General features: G+C 32.0%; 2 protein-coding genes across 2 annotated transcripts; one reads left to right on the top strand and one right to left on the bottom strand.

The window, feature by feature from the left end:
- The first annotated feature begins 735 nt into the window (after positions 1–735).
- Dhrs4 (Dehydrogenase/reductase 4) lies at positions 736–2201 on the top strand. Its single transcript, XM_072534038.1, has 4 exons — positions 736–1042; positions 1095–1340; positions 1515–1756; positions 1964–2201. The coding sequence occupies exons 1-4, from the start codon at positions 881–883 to the stop codon at positions 2076–2078; spliced, it is 765 nt and encodes a 254-aa protein (XP_072390139.1). The 5' UTR covers positions 736–880; the 3' UTR covers positions 2079–2201.
- A 415-nt stretch (positions 2202–2616) lies between these two features.
- IntS8 (integrator complex subunit 8) lies at positions 2617–16493 on the bottom strand. The gene is made up of 12 exons (XM_072534037.1): positions 16230–16493; positions 15032–15223; positions 12310–12526; positions 11671–12115; positions 11192–11422; positions 10837–11074; positions 10391–10573; positions 10068–10283; positions 9467–9709; positions 6374–6602; positions 3633–3751; positions 2617–3110 (listed from the first exon to the last, which is right to left on the bottom strand). Exons 1-12 carry the CDS (start codon positions 16345–16347, stop codon positions 2659–2661), a joined length of 2883 nt encoding a protein of 960 aa, XP_072390138.1. The 5' UTR covers positions 16348–16493; the 3' UTR covers positions 2617–2658.
- Between the last annotated feature and the right edge of the window lie 13 nt (positions 16494–16506).

The following is a 16506-nucleotide window of genomic DNA, read 5'->3' as shown; positions in this document are numbered from 1 at the left end:
CGCGAGATTTAAATTTTGCACATATATCATATTTTTCGCAAACGATATTGAGAGATTCGTCATTAATATTAATAACATGAAGACATTACATAAACTCTATTATTGTTTCAATGATCAATCAAATTATATGTAAATATGTAAACATTATGACTCATACTTGCCTCATATGGTAATTCCAAATTGTGTCAAAAGATTTGGGGAAAAGAATTTGGATTGTCAACATCACTTTAAAATCGTGTTTATAGTTATTTTTGTAAATTCAAATGAATTCTTATGAACTTTTTAATATCTTGTAGCAGTAATTTTAAAAGAACGTTTTCTCTTTATGCTCATGCCCATAGAATTCATAAGTTCGTACTTAATTATTCCTTAAAAATCAAATAATCCTACTGGTGGAGATATTAATATGAAAGTAAATTTTATCTCCTCCACAGAAACTATTTATTCTCCACCACACGCGCTATCCTAGATGGTTTGTCTTGTCACTCTTTCACTATTGCATTATATATATTATAAATATGTGATTCATGTTTTTGATACTTCCATCGAAGTACTGTTAAGAACAATTTTCAATTATTTAATAAAAAATGCCAAAATGCTATTCTAAATTGTATACAAATACAGGTATCATTACGCCCTTATATGGCCGTATTTAATTAAATAAATTGTGGATAGTTAACAACATAGATGTAGAAACGAAAAATTGAGGTTAGTTTTGAGTTTAAAAAAACGTCAAAACTCAAAACATGCCAATGTTCAATTTCAATTTTTTTTAATACTTGTTGATCCCAGACTAACCTTTGGACCTATTATTTAAAATTTTATCAAATATCGTCGTTTTACGTAAAACCACCTTTTAGTATTTTAAACTTAATTCAGAATGGCCGCACTACAACGTTTAAGTGGAAGAATTGCAGTTGTGACTGCTTCCACTGACGGAATTGGGTTTGCGATTGCTCAAAGACTAGCCCAAGAAGGAGCTAAAGTTATTATAAGTAGTAGGAAGGAAAAAAATGTAGAGAAGGCCACGGCAGCACTTAAGGTAAATTATATCCAAGTTTCGTTATTCAACTGAATCTTTTATTAATATTTAGAATGAAGGACTTGATGTCACTGGTCTAGTTTGCCATGTATCAAAACCTAGCGATAGGAAAAAATTGTTTGAGGAAGCAAAAAAAGTTGGAGGTCTTGATATTTTGGTGTCCAATGCTGCAGTTAGTCCCGCTGTAGGAGGAGTTTTGGACTGTCCAGAGGAGCACTGGGACAAACTATTTGATGTGAATGTTAAATCTTCTTTTCTTCTGGCTCAAGAAGCTCTGCCACTCTTGAGAAACAGTAAGGTAATAATAGATGAATTTTTGCTTTTTTTTTTCAAAATGGTGATATACTTGCTGGAATTCAAAATCCAATATCACTATTACAATGATAAAATTTAAGTTTTTTCATTATTTGATTGTTTTGTAATGAGTTCTTTGTGTAATTTGATAAAGTTTAATAAATATGTGATTTTTTAGACAGGAAGAATAATCTTTATATCTTCAATTGCTGGTCTTCAGCCTTCTGAGTTTTTGGGTGCATATTCTGTAACTAAAACAACCTTACTAGGACTTACCAAGGCTGCATCTATACAATTGGCCAGGGAGAACATAACTGTCAATTCAGTGTGTCCTGGTTTGATAGAGACGAAGTTTTCTGAGGCCATAACCAAAGATGAAGAGGCAGCTAAGATGGCTGTGCCAGCAATACCAATGAAAAGGTATAATCAAATAAATATATGTTATAAAAAGTTTTTTGATTATTTGACATTAATTTTTGACTTGTTTCATATAGAGCCCTTAATTAGGCAGTAGCTGGTACTGGGAGATAACTATTCTAGTCAGGGTACAATTTTGTGTGTAGATATACGATATACACTAAATAAATTAATAACAAAAGTATTTACATATTTATTTCTTGTTTCTAGATTTGGTCAACCAAACGAAATCTCTGGTATAGTGGCATATTTAGCATCTGATGATGCATCCTATGTAACTGGGGAGAACTTTGTGATAGCAGGAGGAATGTCATCACGATTATAAGTTCTAAAAGAACAAATTCCACACTTTATTGTTTGTGTTCTGGGAATAATACATCACGGGGAATAGGGATAAATAAGATTTATTATACAGAAGATACATATTTTTATTACATTTTATTCTTTATTTATGTTTTTTTTTCTATTTCTTTCACAATCGTAATTTTTCATTTTTACTGTTCAGCTATATAAACCAGTTTAAAAATGAATATTTTACATAAAAATCTAAAGATAAAGATCCCCAGATATCTTACAACAATTATTTTATAGATGGTAGCAAGAACAAAAGTAATTAGACAATCAATTTTTCTGTTGAAACATCAAAAAATCAAAAACACAGATATGATAGCAGGTAGATATCAAAATATGTGCTAAAAAAAGGTTTAGGACAGCAAAGTAATGACATAATTAAAATCATTATCACAAACTGTCAAAATATGGACAAATGACTTGGAGATTTTGATTTTGTTACCAAAATAAGGTATGCTATGAATGTAAAGTCACTTATAGGATACTAACTAGAAAATAAGTACAAAATTAAATAAAAAACTACATAAATTTATTTTAAATATGTACAATACAGTTTAAAATACATACTGTTTACACAACGCCCTCAAAAACGTACTTTTCCTTAAATTACTTGCTTCTCTTTGTATTTCTCCATTGTTACTAGAATTCAGCTCCAACATTCCAATGACTTGTATCGCAATCTTCCTTCTCTGGAACTCTCCCTTTTTATTATGAGTGTATATGAGATATTCCAAAATACTGGTATCCCAGAAACAATGATAATATGCATCGACCGCGTCGTTGCAAGTTTTCTGCTCGGACAATATCCGGAACGCCAACATGTAGTCAGTTTCTTCTAAAAATTGACATAAAACGGCAGCTTGAGTGTGTGCACCGAGGGTCGTGCAACATTTTATCATTCTCCGGAATACATGGTCGTCATAGCCGATAGGAGTGTTGAAATAATCGTGGAAGACGAGAAGGGATTTGAGATAGTAACTTAACGATATTTGGTAATGGCCATTTGCTGAAAAAAATGTGTTTTAGTATGTTTTAAAGATCAACAAATCGTAATCATAAAATTATTGCCAAAAATATCTTTTTTAGCAATGCAATCAGCTTTTATTTGGACTAAAGCGAATGTGTATGTGAAATTTATTAGTTTTATAAACAAAATAAGTATAGTCAATTAAAAAATATATTTAAGATCTTTTAAAATTAATATTTCAAATTAGTCAGGAATTTCCCTTACTGAATTGCGCCAAATATAGGCAACTTACACATCTTTGTTGCAATGTTATATGCATATATCTTTTGTACTGCAACAATTCATTTCATGTTGTAAATAATTTCAGACATATTATAAAAATTTATCCTGGTGATGAACTGCAGAATATTTAATCATATCGATTTTTTATATATTCTTATAATGACTATCTACCGTGAAAACTTTCCTGAAATCTAGTTTTTTTTATTTATAAAAATATTATATTGATGAACAAAATTCTTTTTTTATCGGTATTCCAATTTTATGATGTATGAAACTTACCAAAATTTATATCACCCATCAATCTTAGCCACGCAACATTATTCGGATATTGGTTCAAACCGTGGGTGATTACCTCAAGTAGTAACTCGTTAACAGCTACGATATTGTACGAATTTGCGCTAAAAAAAAAATAATATTAATTTATAAATGTATATTATCTTTATTATCGATAATAAAAAATAATAAACGAATTTTATAACGGGTGGTGAATCACCAAACGGGCCATAGGAAACTCAATGGAAAATTCTAAATTGTTGAATTCCTGCTTCCCTAATTATTTTACATCAAAAGTTATAAGAAACTTTTTATAGAGGAGTGAAATCTGTATTAAAAACAAGTGTTAAAATTGTTCTACGAATTAAACGTACTCCAAGATTTTGCTGTTAATACATTGATTTAATTTTGATTTTCTAAATTTCTTGGTACCTCAGGAATATTGTTTGTACAGGTAAAATTAGAAATCACGGTCCCAGTATTTTCAAAATGTTGTAAAATCCTTTGAATTGTTGAATGACTTGGAATTGATTTATTGCGATATCTTACGCTAAATAAAGAACTGACAATTCGCGTACTATTGCCTGAATAAAACATTTTTATTATTGCTACTTTCTCCTCAACTGAATACATTTTTAATCAACTTTATTATTTTTTAAACAATAAATCACAAAATAAAAATTTTGGCAATTCAAATATTGTCAAATATCAGAAACATCAATATGACCAAACGCAACATGTCATACACATTCTTGCACAGCGTGTGGCCTGACTTTAAGGGGTGGCCTGAAAAATGTATTATCTTCTTCTTCTTCTTCTAATGGCGCTACAACCCTTTGTGAGTCTTGGCCTGCTTAACAATGTTCTTCCATTCTGCCCTGTCGGATACTTTCCTTCGCCACTGCCTGATGTTCATGGTTTTAAGATCCCTCTCTACGTCGTCTATCCATCTTTTACGGGGCCTTCCTCTTGTTCTGTTTCCTTGGGGCTTCCATATCTGAACTACTTTTACAGCTCGATTATCTGGCATTCTTTCTAGGTGACCAAGCCAGTTTAGTCTTTGTGATTTTACAAATCTGACAATATCTGCGCTCTGCATTAGTTCATCCAGCTCGTGGTTCATTTTAATTCTCCACGAACTATCGCTGCATTGGGTTGGTCCAAATATCTTCCTTAGTATTTTGCGCTCAAATATTCTCAGTTGATTTTCATCAGTGGTTGAGAGGGTCCACGTTTCACATCCATATGTGACCACTGGTCTAATTACTGTTTTGTAGATTCTCAGCTTAGACTCACGATTCAGTAACTTACTTTTCATTAAGTCTTTGTATGCATAAAAGCACTTATTACCGCTAAGAATCCGTGCTTGTATTTCTTGACTGATGTTGTTGTTGTCATTTATTATTGAGCCTAGGTAGGGAAAAGTGGAGGCATATTTGTAGGTATGGTTGTATGGAAATTTTGGCAATTCAAATATTGTCAAATATCAGAAACTTCAATATGACCAAACGCAACATGTCATACACATTCTTGAACAGCGTGTGGCCTGACTTTAAGGGGTGGCCTGAAAAATGTATTATATTCATGCAAAATTTTGGAATATGTTTAATTCGTAGAACAATTTTAACATTTGTTTTCGATACATATTTCAGTCCTCTACAAATAGTTTTTCTTGACTTTTGGTGTAAAATAATTAGGGAAGCAGGAATTCAACAATATAGAATTTTCCACTGAGTTTCCTATGGCCCATTTGACGATTCACCACCCTGTATAGTGAGGAATACATTTAAAAATATTGTGTAGAGATGGAAGATTGGGTTAATTCTGGTGATTCGGATCGACGGATTCGAATCGAAAACGATGCCGAAAAATGAAACAGTTGCAACACAAATACTATTATACTAGCGGACCAACTCGACATCGAGTTTTTTAAATGAAATTTTTATTTTGCGAGAAAAATTAAGTAAAAATATTTTTATCAATAACTCAAAAACTATAAATGATAATTTCATGAACTTACATTTTTGAACTCTACGTTGAATTCTCTATTGATTTGACTAATAAAAACGAAACCGGAAGTCGACCTCAAAACCGGAATGCAATTTTTAGTTCATCAAATGTCGACATGGATATCATTTAGCAGTTAATTTTGCATGCCGATCACGAATCCGGTGTCAGATTGGCTCTATCTTGACGTTTTATGCGCGTTTCGGGTCACTTCCGGTGTCGGATCGCAACCGGAAGTACATATTTAGATTCGTCTCGACGAGACCTTTGTGGGAAACATATATACATTGTGGGGTCTAAAACTTAAAGTAAATTTTAACTTCCGGTCATCTCAAAACCGGAAGTGAATTTTTGTACCAAAAGTATATCTTGACAATCTCATACGTAATACTAATAATATTCCGAAAAAATATTTTAATTATCTAATATGGTTTTTGAGTAAAGTGGTGAACAAGAAAAGGGCTTAGCGCTTTAGTATATAAGATTAGATCTAGAATAGAACGTTAAAAAAACTTAAGCGGAGTTGGATTATTCGGTTTAAAACATCACGCTATTAGTATTAATAGGTGTAATAGTATTAAAACAGGCAACCAGTATTACCCCGTACCTATTAGGGGTTGCATATCTAGTTGCAATATCTTAAAATAACTTATGAACAAATAATTTATCTTACAGGTTCAAAAATACCAAGAAAACAATAATTTAATAGATAATTAGTAGTTTTATTAAAGTATACTTACTTGCTGACGGTAGCTGGCCACAAATTGCAATACTCGGCCTGTAGCTCTAGGCCGTTTTCGTCTTTAAGTATGTTAAACATTTTCGTTAACATAGATATGACAGTGGTGAGACAACAAGATTCCTTTAATTTGAAAAATATAGACACCAGGTTGGTCTTAAGGCTTGACGAATCGTTGAAACTTGCGGCGTTCCTTTTCGATTGTGAAGTTGACGCAAAAAGTGGCAATACTGAAATCATAGAACAATCATTGAAGTTGACACATTCCACATACATTTTTTTAATAAATTCAAGTCAAATTTAAGGTTTTTACATTAGTGTTACTATATTATTAGGACTTGTGGAACATCTCTAGTGTGCTAGTTACCGTGGATATTTACTCTTAAGCAAAGAAATACGTTGTTTCGATGTACGTTTGCACACTCACTAGATTTAAGAAATATGGATGTCCTAAAAATAACAGCCAGAGACACACTCTAACGTTTTTAGTACAAGTTTTGGTTTTCTTACTACTTTAAGCATGACTTCCTTTACTGCAGACTTTATCCAGACCAGAATTACCATCGAAAAGAATGCCATGACCTTCTTAAATTGTAATTTTTGCAACAGCTGTATATTATATACATAAAACAAGTAATTTTTAAACCACAAATATTTGGAATTACTGGCTGCCTATATACGTCAACTACAAAATGTAAAGTAAAAAACCACATTTGATATTATTTTACAACTGTTTATAAATGATTAGCAACAGAAAAAGAATAAAAAAATCTACTTATCTGAAAGTTAAACACAAGAATTATCAAATAAAAGAATGCTATGACCTTCTTCAATTGTGATTTTTGCAACAACTCTATATTATACACACAACCAGAAATATTTGGTATTACTGGTTGCCTATATACGACAACTACAAAGAATACAGTACATATGATGATATAATCGTTTTCATCGTTCTTGGCGTGTACATGTAAAAACACTTGCAATAAGTTGTTTCATCTGTCTTTCCTTGTCTAAGCTCGATTCGTTTACCTCCTCCAGTGGCGGAGCAAAATGTAGCATGTCAAACGAAATAATAGTTATAAAAGAAAATTATAAATTATTTTTCATTAAATTTCTAATAACGGAATATACGTATAAATTGCGAAGAAGTATTTTTCTAGCTTGCAGTACAATAGGACAGGATATAACGAAAAGTACATTTTAAAAGCATTTTGAAATATACCCAAAAAAGTGTTAATTATTTAACCCACTTTAATTAAAAAATGATACAGATTTTTTAAGATTTAAGCACTGTAGCGAATTCTGAACTGTTACAACGTACTGACCTTGATTAATTAGCTAATCAATCAGCGTCTTCACTGGAACTGTCTTCATCATTGGAATCTTCCGCCAAATCGATGATAATCCTACTTTCATTTTCATCATATGTGACCATTTTTGCCCAGTCGTCCTGAATTAATTTTTCAGTATGGTTAACACAACTCGCCCACACTGCAGGTGTTGCCTCAGCTAATGCATCGCCCCAAACTTTTTTCACTGTTTCATCTCCACGTCCATGTTCTCCAATATGACGATCATAGTATTATTTAGAAATGACCCAGACCAACTTAATCGGATTATATTGACAGTGATATGGAGGCAATCTCAAAACCTGATGCCCATGTTCTTGGAGTAGCTCGTCTATAACGAACCTTCTACTCTTCGATTTCGTAGAAAACAGTAATCCAGCATCTTTAACAAATCCTTGCCTACTTCCGGCATGTAAAACAACAAAGCGTTTACCTGTATTTCGTGTCCTTTTCTGATGCTTTTCACACAGTCATCTTGCCAAGTACGTTTATATGCCCCTTTTATGAATATCCATGTTTCATCTAAAAAAACGAACTGAAGTGGGCTTTTTTTCTCATTTATTTTATAAATTTCTCATATAATGCCTCAAAAAATACAGTCGTTTGGAGACAATACATGGTTTCTCACAGAGTACTCGTCTACTATTTTCTAGTTTGTATGAAAACCCACAATTTTTCATAAGACGCCACAAACTTGTATCAGAACCGTCATAGAGATGCTTGTTTCTTAATTGTGTATTTAGAACTTTAATTGTAACGTGCTCTCCTTTTGCTTTCATGCCATACAGTACATTTCTAATCTCTCCTTTTATAATATCGCTGACATCATTAGTCTTTTTTTTTGACATTACGTGACTCTCCTGGTGTAGTAAGAGCTGCCCCTGTCTTGTATTCACTCTTTATTCTTGTCACTGTGCGAAGACTGATTTTCAAAGCGTCCGCTACTCGTTCATGTACCGTTGATATCGAAAGCAAAGGTCCGTTGTTTTCTATTTCTTTTTTAAAATACTCCAATAAATGAACTACACATTGTCGCATTTCTCCTGTTATCGTTTTTCCCGGCATTTTTTTTTATTAAATAGAACAATTAGTTATTCACGACAAAAAATAGTAAGTAAAACTGTTCGGAACAAATTCCAACAATGACTGACTAAAATCGACTAAAACAACATAAAATATCAATGGTAATTGCTACAATTATAAACCTATTAGCCAGCTCATCCACGAACAATGCCACAAGTCATTATTGCAATGGGTATCGGAAGAGAGAGAGTTAATTTATAATAAACTGGAATTTTTAAGTAAGTAGTAAGAGCTCAAACTATTAATTAATTAAAAACTGTTTACTTATAAAAACTATTTCATCAGCTACTTCAAACCTGCACAGATCAGGGTAACATGTTAAAAAAAAACACGTCACTGCCAGCTGTCTGTATTCGTAAAGAGGCCGAACTTATCACCGACACCGTATCGGCCAAACGCATCGGTGTTATTGCTACAATACTGGGAGACGTGAGTGGTCTCTTCATTCCCTTCTCATCGCACTTTACCATGACGAACGTGACTCGCACAATTGAATTACGCATCTGTGTATCAGAGAGAGACGAATATTAAAAATTCCGTAGTAGCTTATTTCAGGCACACGCCAAGAACGATGAAAACGAGTATAATTATTTTTCAACTATTATGGTTAGTTACAGAAAAAAATCTATCTGAAAGTTAAAAAGAATAAAAAAACTTGCCTAAATCCCACAGATTTTTGGATAACTTCTTGGTCCCTTTGTGTTTAGTGAGTTCTTGGCATGAAAGAGCTATTGCTGAAGGTATTTCGAACGTGGCCCATCTTTTATCCAGATTTGTCAGAAATTCCCACCGTCCGAGATTGATCAAGCATATAACACACTGCTCGACGATTTCACTTCGCGGCAGGACAGAATCGCTAGTTTGTAAACAGGCTTCGCAGGCGTCGGCTACAGCATTTTTATCTAAACATAAGAAAAAAAGTAATTAATAGATACAGATCTTAGCATCACTAACAGATGCAGATTACCTTTGAATCCTAGCAATAAAACTGATTAAAAAGAGAGAAGAAACACTCAAATTGAAAGTAATAGACTCCATTCAATTAATTTTAGTTGCTGTTACGCCTCTTAAATGAAACTATTTTATTTATACCTGCTGGCAAAAGCAGACTAACTGGCCAATCTCTCCATACTGTCATATTTACCCGATTAAAATATAATTTTAGTGAATGGTTAAAAAGATACTTCAAAATTCTCGTCAGCTCAGTAATTATCGAATAGCCCTCGTATATTACCCCATATAAGATAAAAACATTCTTACCTATGACGATGATAGGCCACTGATCCAGTATCTGTGCAATCTGCACCAACAAAATTTCCCAACTAACAAGCTTAAAAAGTTTCGTCAGGTTGCAGTTGGTGACTTGCAGTTCCTTTTCCAGTATGACCAGAAACTCTAACGACAAGTTGAAGTTTTTGTTTAATAGTTGCTCCTTGGATTTTGCTAATAGGACGTACGCAAAATCCTGCACGAATCCTGTAAAACAGTTATTATTCATTTTACCCTCGTATGCAACAAACTTCTTTAAGAAAATGGTTTGTTTAATCATTTTCACATTTACATATTCTAAAATTTTAACTTACCTCTAGGTAAAGACTTTACAACACTTTGTAAAGGAATCGGTAGTTCCCATTGTGGATTTATCGACCAAACTGTAGTGCCTAAATTCATCATGGCAATTTTAACTAATATTTCTTTGATTTCTACATGATCTATTGTTATGATCAATTGTTTTTCTAATTGTCTTAACTCTAGTTTTGGTTTTCCTAAAATATGAGGTAATGTTATTAATATATTTTGGAATATAAACAAACATTTCTAATTTGTGTGTTTTTGTCATATAAGAAGTTGAAATATTGTTTTTTTTAATTGTTTGAATAATAAAAAAGGACTTTTGGTTATGAACATTCATGCTGTGTGATTGGTATTATTTCTAGACCATCAATACAATATATTCATGGTCTAGTAATTTAATAACGATATATGTCAAAATAAATATTATCTTGAGAAGTATATATGTTCTACTTACTTCTTTTATTGGTCTCTAATGGTTTCATATTGATCACACATTCCGGTATATCAATAGTTGACTGGAAGCTTTCAATATATGACAAATCAAGTTTGTCGAAGGCTGAAGAAATGTCTTTGTTGGACTGTACTTTAGACAACAAATCTGGAATGTCACCTCTTATAATTTCTTCTATCAGAAACGTTTTTATGGTTTGTTTATCAACATAGGAGAACGAACTCCAAGATGAATGAATTGCCTGAAAATATTATTGACTTAACTCTATAGTACCATGTGATTTCGAACCGTATTAAAGAATGTGCAATTTTATTAAAACATATAGAAGTTAATAAGTAAAAAATTCACTACAACTCACCCATATCAATGTATCGCAGTTTCTATACAAGCACAACGAATGCTGATATATCGGTTTTCTATCCAAAACGCACCTCAGAATATTAAGCGCCTTAATTTTTGAAACCAGATCTCTAGCCACTGTAAATGCGCCGCTTGATAGAGCGCCTTGAATGTCCAACTCCAGATTGATTCTGTGCATTAGAGGAATCTCTTTGGCCACGTTATCCTGTTGTAGAATAGTCGTAATTCCCTGTAGGATCGATCAAATAGTAATTTAATAAACTGCATTAGCAAGTATTAATGAGTTTATGAGTTTCCTAGTGAACTTATAATACAAGAAGAAAAAGAGATAAGGAACACTACGAAAAAGATGGTAGTAATGCAGTTGTGAAGACACAACAGACAAACCTAATGCTTGTAGTGAAAAAGAGGAAATTTGTCATTGACGTCAATAAATAATATAAACGATAATAATAAATTTGTTAGTATTTTACTTACTTTATATTGATTTACTACAGAATTGTTCAGTTGTTCAAGCAGATTCCCTCTCTGAATGTCGGCGGATCCGTGACATGCTTTAATATACACATCCAGCATTTGCTTGTCAACATCGTAGAAACCGTTGATCTCAGGAATATCAGCAAATAGTTCGAGGCACTTGGAGAAATGTTTTTTCGCCAAATCGTACTGCTCCCGATGGAAAAAGAATGTGCCCAAATCGTAGTTGATCTGGGCGCAAAATTCGTTCTTCTTTAGCTCTTCGCTTTTGGTCCATTCGAATTCTATACAGTCGTTAGATTCTGTGGGTAGCTTGAAACAGTCGAATGTTAGAAGGGAGGGGATGATTTGCCATTCTAGGGCTTCGGTTAGGAAATTGACTGTTTTGTTAATGTTTTCGGGACAGCATATAATAGATTCGTCTGCCTTTGAAATATCGTTTATACTGAGAATAAAAAAAGTTAGAAAATAACTTATTTAGTCTATAACAGAGTTCTTAACGTGAAAGTCATGATTATTATATCTCAAAAAAACTCATTAGATTCATTATTGCGTCAAGAGATATGCATAAAGAATTCTTAAATATTCTATCATATAAAGAAATATAAAACTAGTAATCTAAGTAAAAAAACTGCTTACCCGTATCTGATTTGCCAATTAGATGTTATTCTGTGCATAGAAGTACTCAGTAACCACCTGTGAAATAACAACAGAGCAAACAAATATGGCGGCGAGGCTGTTTTAACATCTTCTTCTTCAACATTTGGTATTTCTACTGTCTTTTTATCGTTTGTGAAATACATAAGATCTTGTAAGAGACTAATTTGCGTCTTAAAAGGCAGGTTTCTTATTTGGACTATAACAGATAATATAGTTATTAGCAGAAATTTAACAATAAACCATAGAACTAACTTATGAATCAGAATCACGTAGTACTACTGGGGCATATAAAAGAGACATCTACTCTCAAAGAAAATTAAGCTCAAATTTCTCAAGGACTTTACAAAATATCAACAAAAAAATGTTTTATTAACTTTGCAATGATATTTCATTTTACAGTGGTAAATAACTACTTCTGTATGATCCAAATAGATGATAGACTCACTTCAAGATTTAGAGTCCATGCAATACAAACTCCTGACTTTTTTCCACTTTCTACACTAAGGAAACTAAGTCCTAACCCCAATATTGTCATGTACAAACCGTTATGTGAAAACAAGCCCTCAATAAAAACAAACATCAGAAGAATCAGAATGCCTGGTGTTCTACTAACCCCCAATCAAGACAGCAGTTGGATTTGTGGTTCGAAGTCTACCCAGGTTGTACCAGGCTGTCAAAACAATAATAGGACATCTGCAAGACAATAAACACAAGGAAACTATCAAGAAATGCTTTCAAAGAATCCAAAACCCTGCGAATAGATAATTGCAATACACAGTATTACTACCAGAAAATAAATTTGTGGAAATCAAGACTGAATTGGAGGTAATAAAATAGGTTGGGCGAAGTGGAGAACAAGCAAAGAATGTAAAATTCGAAGCACATATTCTGCTGGTAATATATACAGTAGGGCAAAGAGACAGATACTCAATACTGTTTATCATGCTAAAAATATAAAATCTCATGCACTTCAACTATGTACAAAACCTCAATAAAAATCAAAATTAAAATTATGTTGTAAATATTCATGAATTGTATAAAGGAATTGTTTATCAATATTTTCAAATTCCTTTTCAGGCAAGTTTCTGATATTCTCAGGCAGAACATTAAAACATTTTATTTTTCAATATCCTGGTCCATTTTGACACCTTCTCAAATGCCAATATGCTGGTATTATATTCTTCTTGTGCCTAGTATCCTAACTGTGCTAATCTTCATAACTTCTATAAAGATTTATATTCCTATGTCGGTACAGTTATAACTCACAATCTTTCGTATGGCTAATGGCAGGCCTCCCTAAATCCCAAACCAGCAAGTACTCTCATTGCCTTTCTCTGCAGACCAAATACTCTGTGAGTGTCAGCTGCATGACCCAGACAAGATTAAAGTATGAGATGTGAGTGGAATATGAAGTGATATGTAATACATAAAGTCTCCAGTGAAACACATTTTGAAAGATTTCTAAAGTAAAGAGTTTTACTTAATTTTTTGCAAAAGTTGTTAATATGTGGGTCCTACTGTAATTTTGTGTCCAAAAAAACTCCTAAAAAACCCAATCTCTCCAACTCCGTCGCTCATATCACTCATACCTTTCATTGTGAAAATCACTTGTTCAGTTTTAATGTTGTTCAGAACCAACTTTTTTGCAGTAAACCACTGCTCAGTCATCTGCCAAGATATCTCTCAAGACAAAATAAATTGACCCATACAAGAAAATCCAACACATCACAGAACTTTCAAAAAAGAAACAAAAAACTTATTTTTTGTTTCTTTTTTGTTAAAAATATAGTTTTTTTTTTGTAAAAGCCACTAGATGCAGGCATAGGAAAAGAAGTTTGTTTTGATAGATAGATATAAATTTTTATTTATGATCTATTTGTGGTGATCTTGCTTACTATTCTATCAATGCTAGAAGTATTGAAAAAAATACTCAGAGTATCATTTGAGTATTTCTCTTGAGTTTTTTACATGTTTTTGCAACATTCCTGAAAGAATTTTGAAATTAAAAATACTCAGTGCACATTCTGCCACAGTTTTTAATACCTAACGGAATGATTTTGATGTTTATACAAACCATTTCACTGGTTTTGTGACAACGCTAAAGACTTTTGAAAAGAAAATAATACTCAACAAGTTGGCTGCCATGGTTGCATTGGAGTGATACTGAATCTTTTACTTGTTTCTTATAACCTATTTGCAGTTTTTCATGAGAATTCTAAAAACTTTGGAAATGAAAAAATACTTGGCGTGGCAAATAAGGCAAAATCAGTTTTACCAGAAGGAAAGAGAACTCTTTTTAACAATCTCATAGAATTTTCTTACTTTACTACTTAGAAAAAACAAAAACAGTAAATGGGACAGAACAGACACACAAATAACAATTTTGGCAATTATCATTAATTTCCAAATCTAAAAAAAATAACTAGTGAGAGGAATTTTCATGTAAATCAAGCCCCATTGTTGTCTATTGTCTAATTTAACAATTCTTGGAAAATCAGATCACATTTAGTCTTAAAAAACTTGTACAAAAGTGCTGGGGAGATGTATGATTATATAAAATTTTCAAAGTAGAACCAAAACCAATCCTATTAGTTTTCTGTTTGAGACATTATCATAACAACAAAATACATTAAAAAATTATTTTTTTGACATCCAATATGAACACCATTTCTTTATTAATACAGACTTATGAGTTCCTTACCTAAATTCCATTTCAAAAATGCTCCGACCTTAAGAGACAAAATTTTTAAAGCAGTTGTCTTGGCAGGAGGCTTAGTTTTGCCGTTATTGGTTTCTACATTGATAATTTCTCCATTTTCAGTGTCGGGATTGTTTCTTAAAGTCTCTGAGATGACATCATAAAATTTTGTTATGAGCTCTGAAGGAGGAGGATCTGAAAAGATTTAAAAAACCACAAGGTGTGTATTATAAACCAAATTAGTAATTGGGTTATGAAAAAATAAATAATTTTGGAGTCAGAGAAATTCTAGAAAGTCATTAACACATTGATTCCTGTGTGAGTGGTACATAGTGTAGTTTTATCTAGGAATGTGTGCACCTATCAGGCCAGAGTGGCCAATAGATTTCCTATAGATGTAGTTTTCCTGCCTGACAAGGAACCTATATTATAATGGCCCGGGACTTAATGTGCTAATTTACTTTTGAATTTATAAATATTTATAAAAAATTGGTATTACCTGCAGAGAAAATATTTTTTAATAAAAATCTTGGATTACATACCATCTACTAGAATACAATGTTAGTCACTTGCTCAATAATTTGCTTATAAAATAATAAAGAAAGTAATGGATAAGTTGGAATTATTTACATTACAAATAACTAAAGAATATATTAATACCAGAAAAGAAAAGCTAAAGAAATATCTGAAGATACTATGAAAGAAAAGATGAACAAGAACACTGAAACCAACAAAGCTAGACATACACAAATGTTGAAAAAGTGTATTTTCTAAATAATTCATAGTATAATTATATAAATGAATATATTTATTGGTAACAAAAGGAAATAAGATTGAAAAAAACATGTAACAGTTAAATAAGCATTTAATATTAAAATAAAGGAAAGAAAAGAGACCCATAACAGATATTGCATAGAAGTTCATTTTCAAATAAAAAACACACTATTTTATGCAAGTTTTATGTAAAAATCCTTTATAAAAGGTATATAATTATAAGATCCTTTCGGGCATACATCAGACCAATAAGTACATTGGAATTTAATTTTCCTTGTGGACTATTTTATGTCTCTAAGCCAACCTTTGGAAAGGAACTATGAACTTTGAAAAAATGAATTAGAAAATTATTTGTTTGTACATTGTACTCGATTATACGTATTGCATCATTTAGAACTAGTTAAAAACCCTTTCATTTAATATTTACCTGCTGATAACTTTTCTAGGTGCTTCAATAACAAATTCGGATCTAACAGAAATTCAAACCATAATATCGTTTCAGGGGAAATAGGAACAGTTCCAGGTTTCAATAATTCTACTTCCATTTTAAAATGAACTATAAAATGTTTATATTTATTATATTTCTTTTAATTGTTCTTCTGCCTATCTTCCGTATTATTTGTTTATTACTAATATTTGTAATGTTCTTCCGAAAATATTTAAGAGGTTAAGATTAACTTCTTCTAATCTAATTGGTATAATCT

Source organism: Diabrotica undecimpunctata, chromosome 6 (assembly GCF_040954645.1).
Source record: "Diabrotica undecimpunctata isolate CICGRU chromosome 6, icDiaUnde3, whole genome shotgun sequence".
Taxonomy (NCBI): domain Eukaryota; kingdom Metazoa; phylum Arthropoda; class Insecta; order Coleoptera; family Chrysomelidae; genus Diabrotica; species Diabrotica undecimpunctata.
Note: the sequence above shows the minus strand (reverse complement) of the source record. Positions and strands in the feature narration are given on the sequence as shown.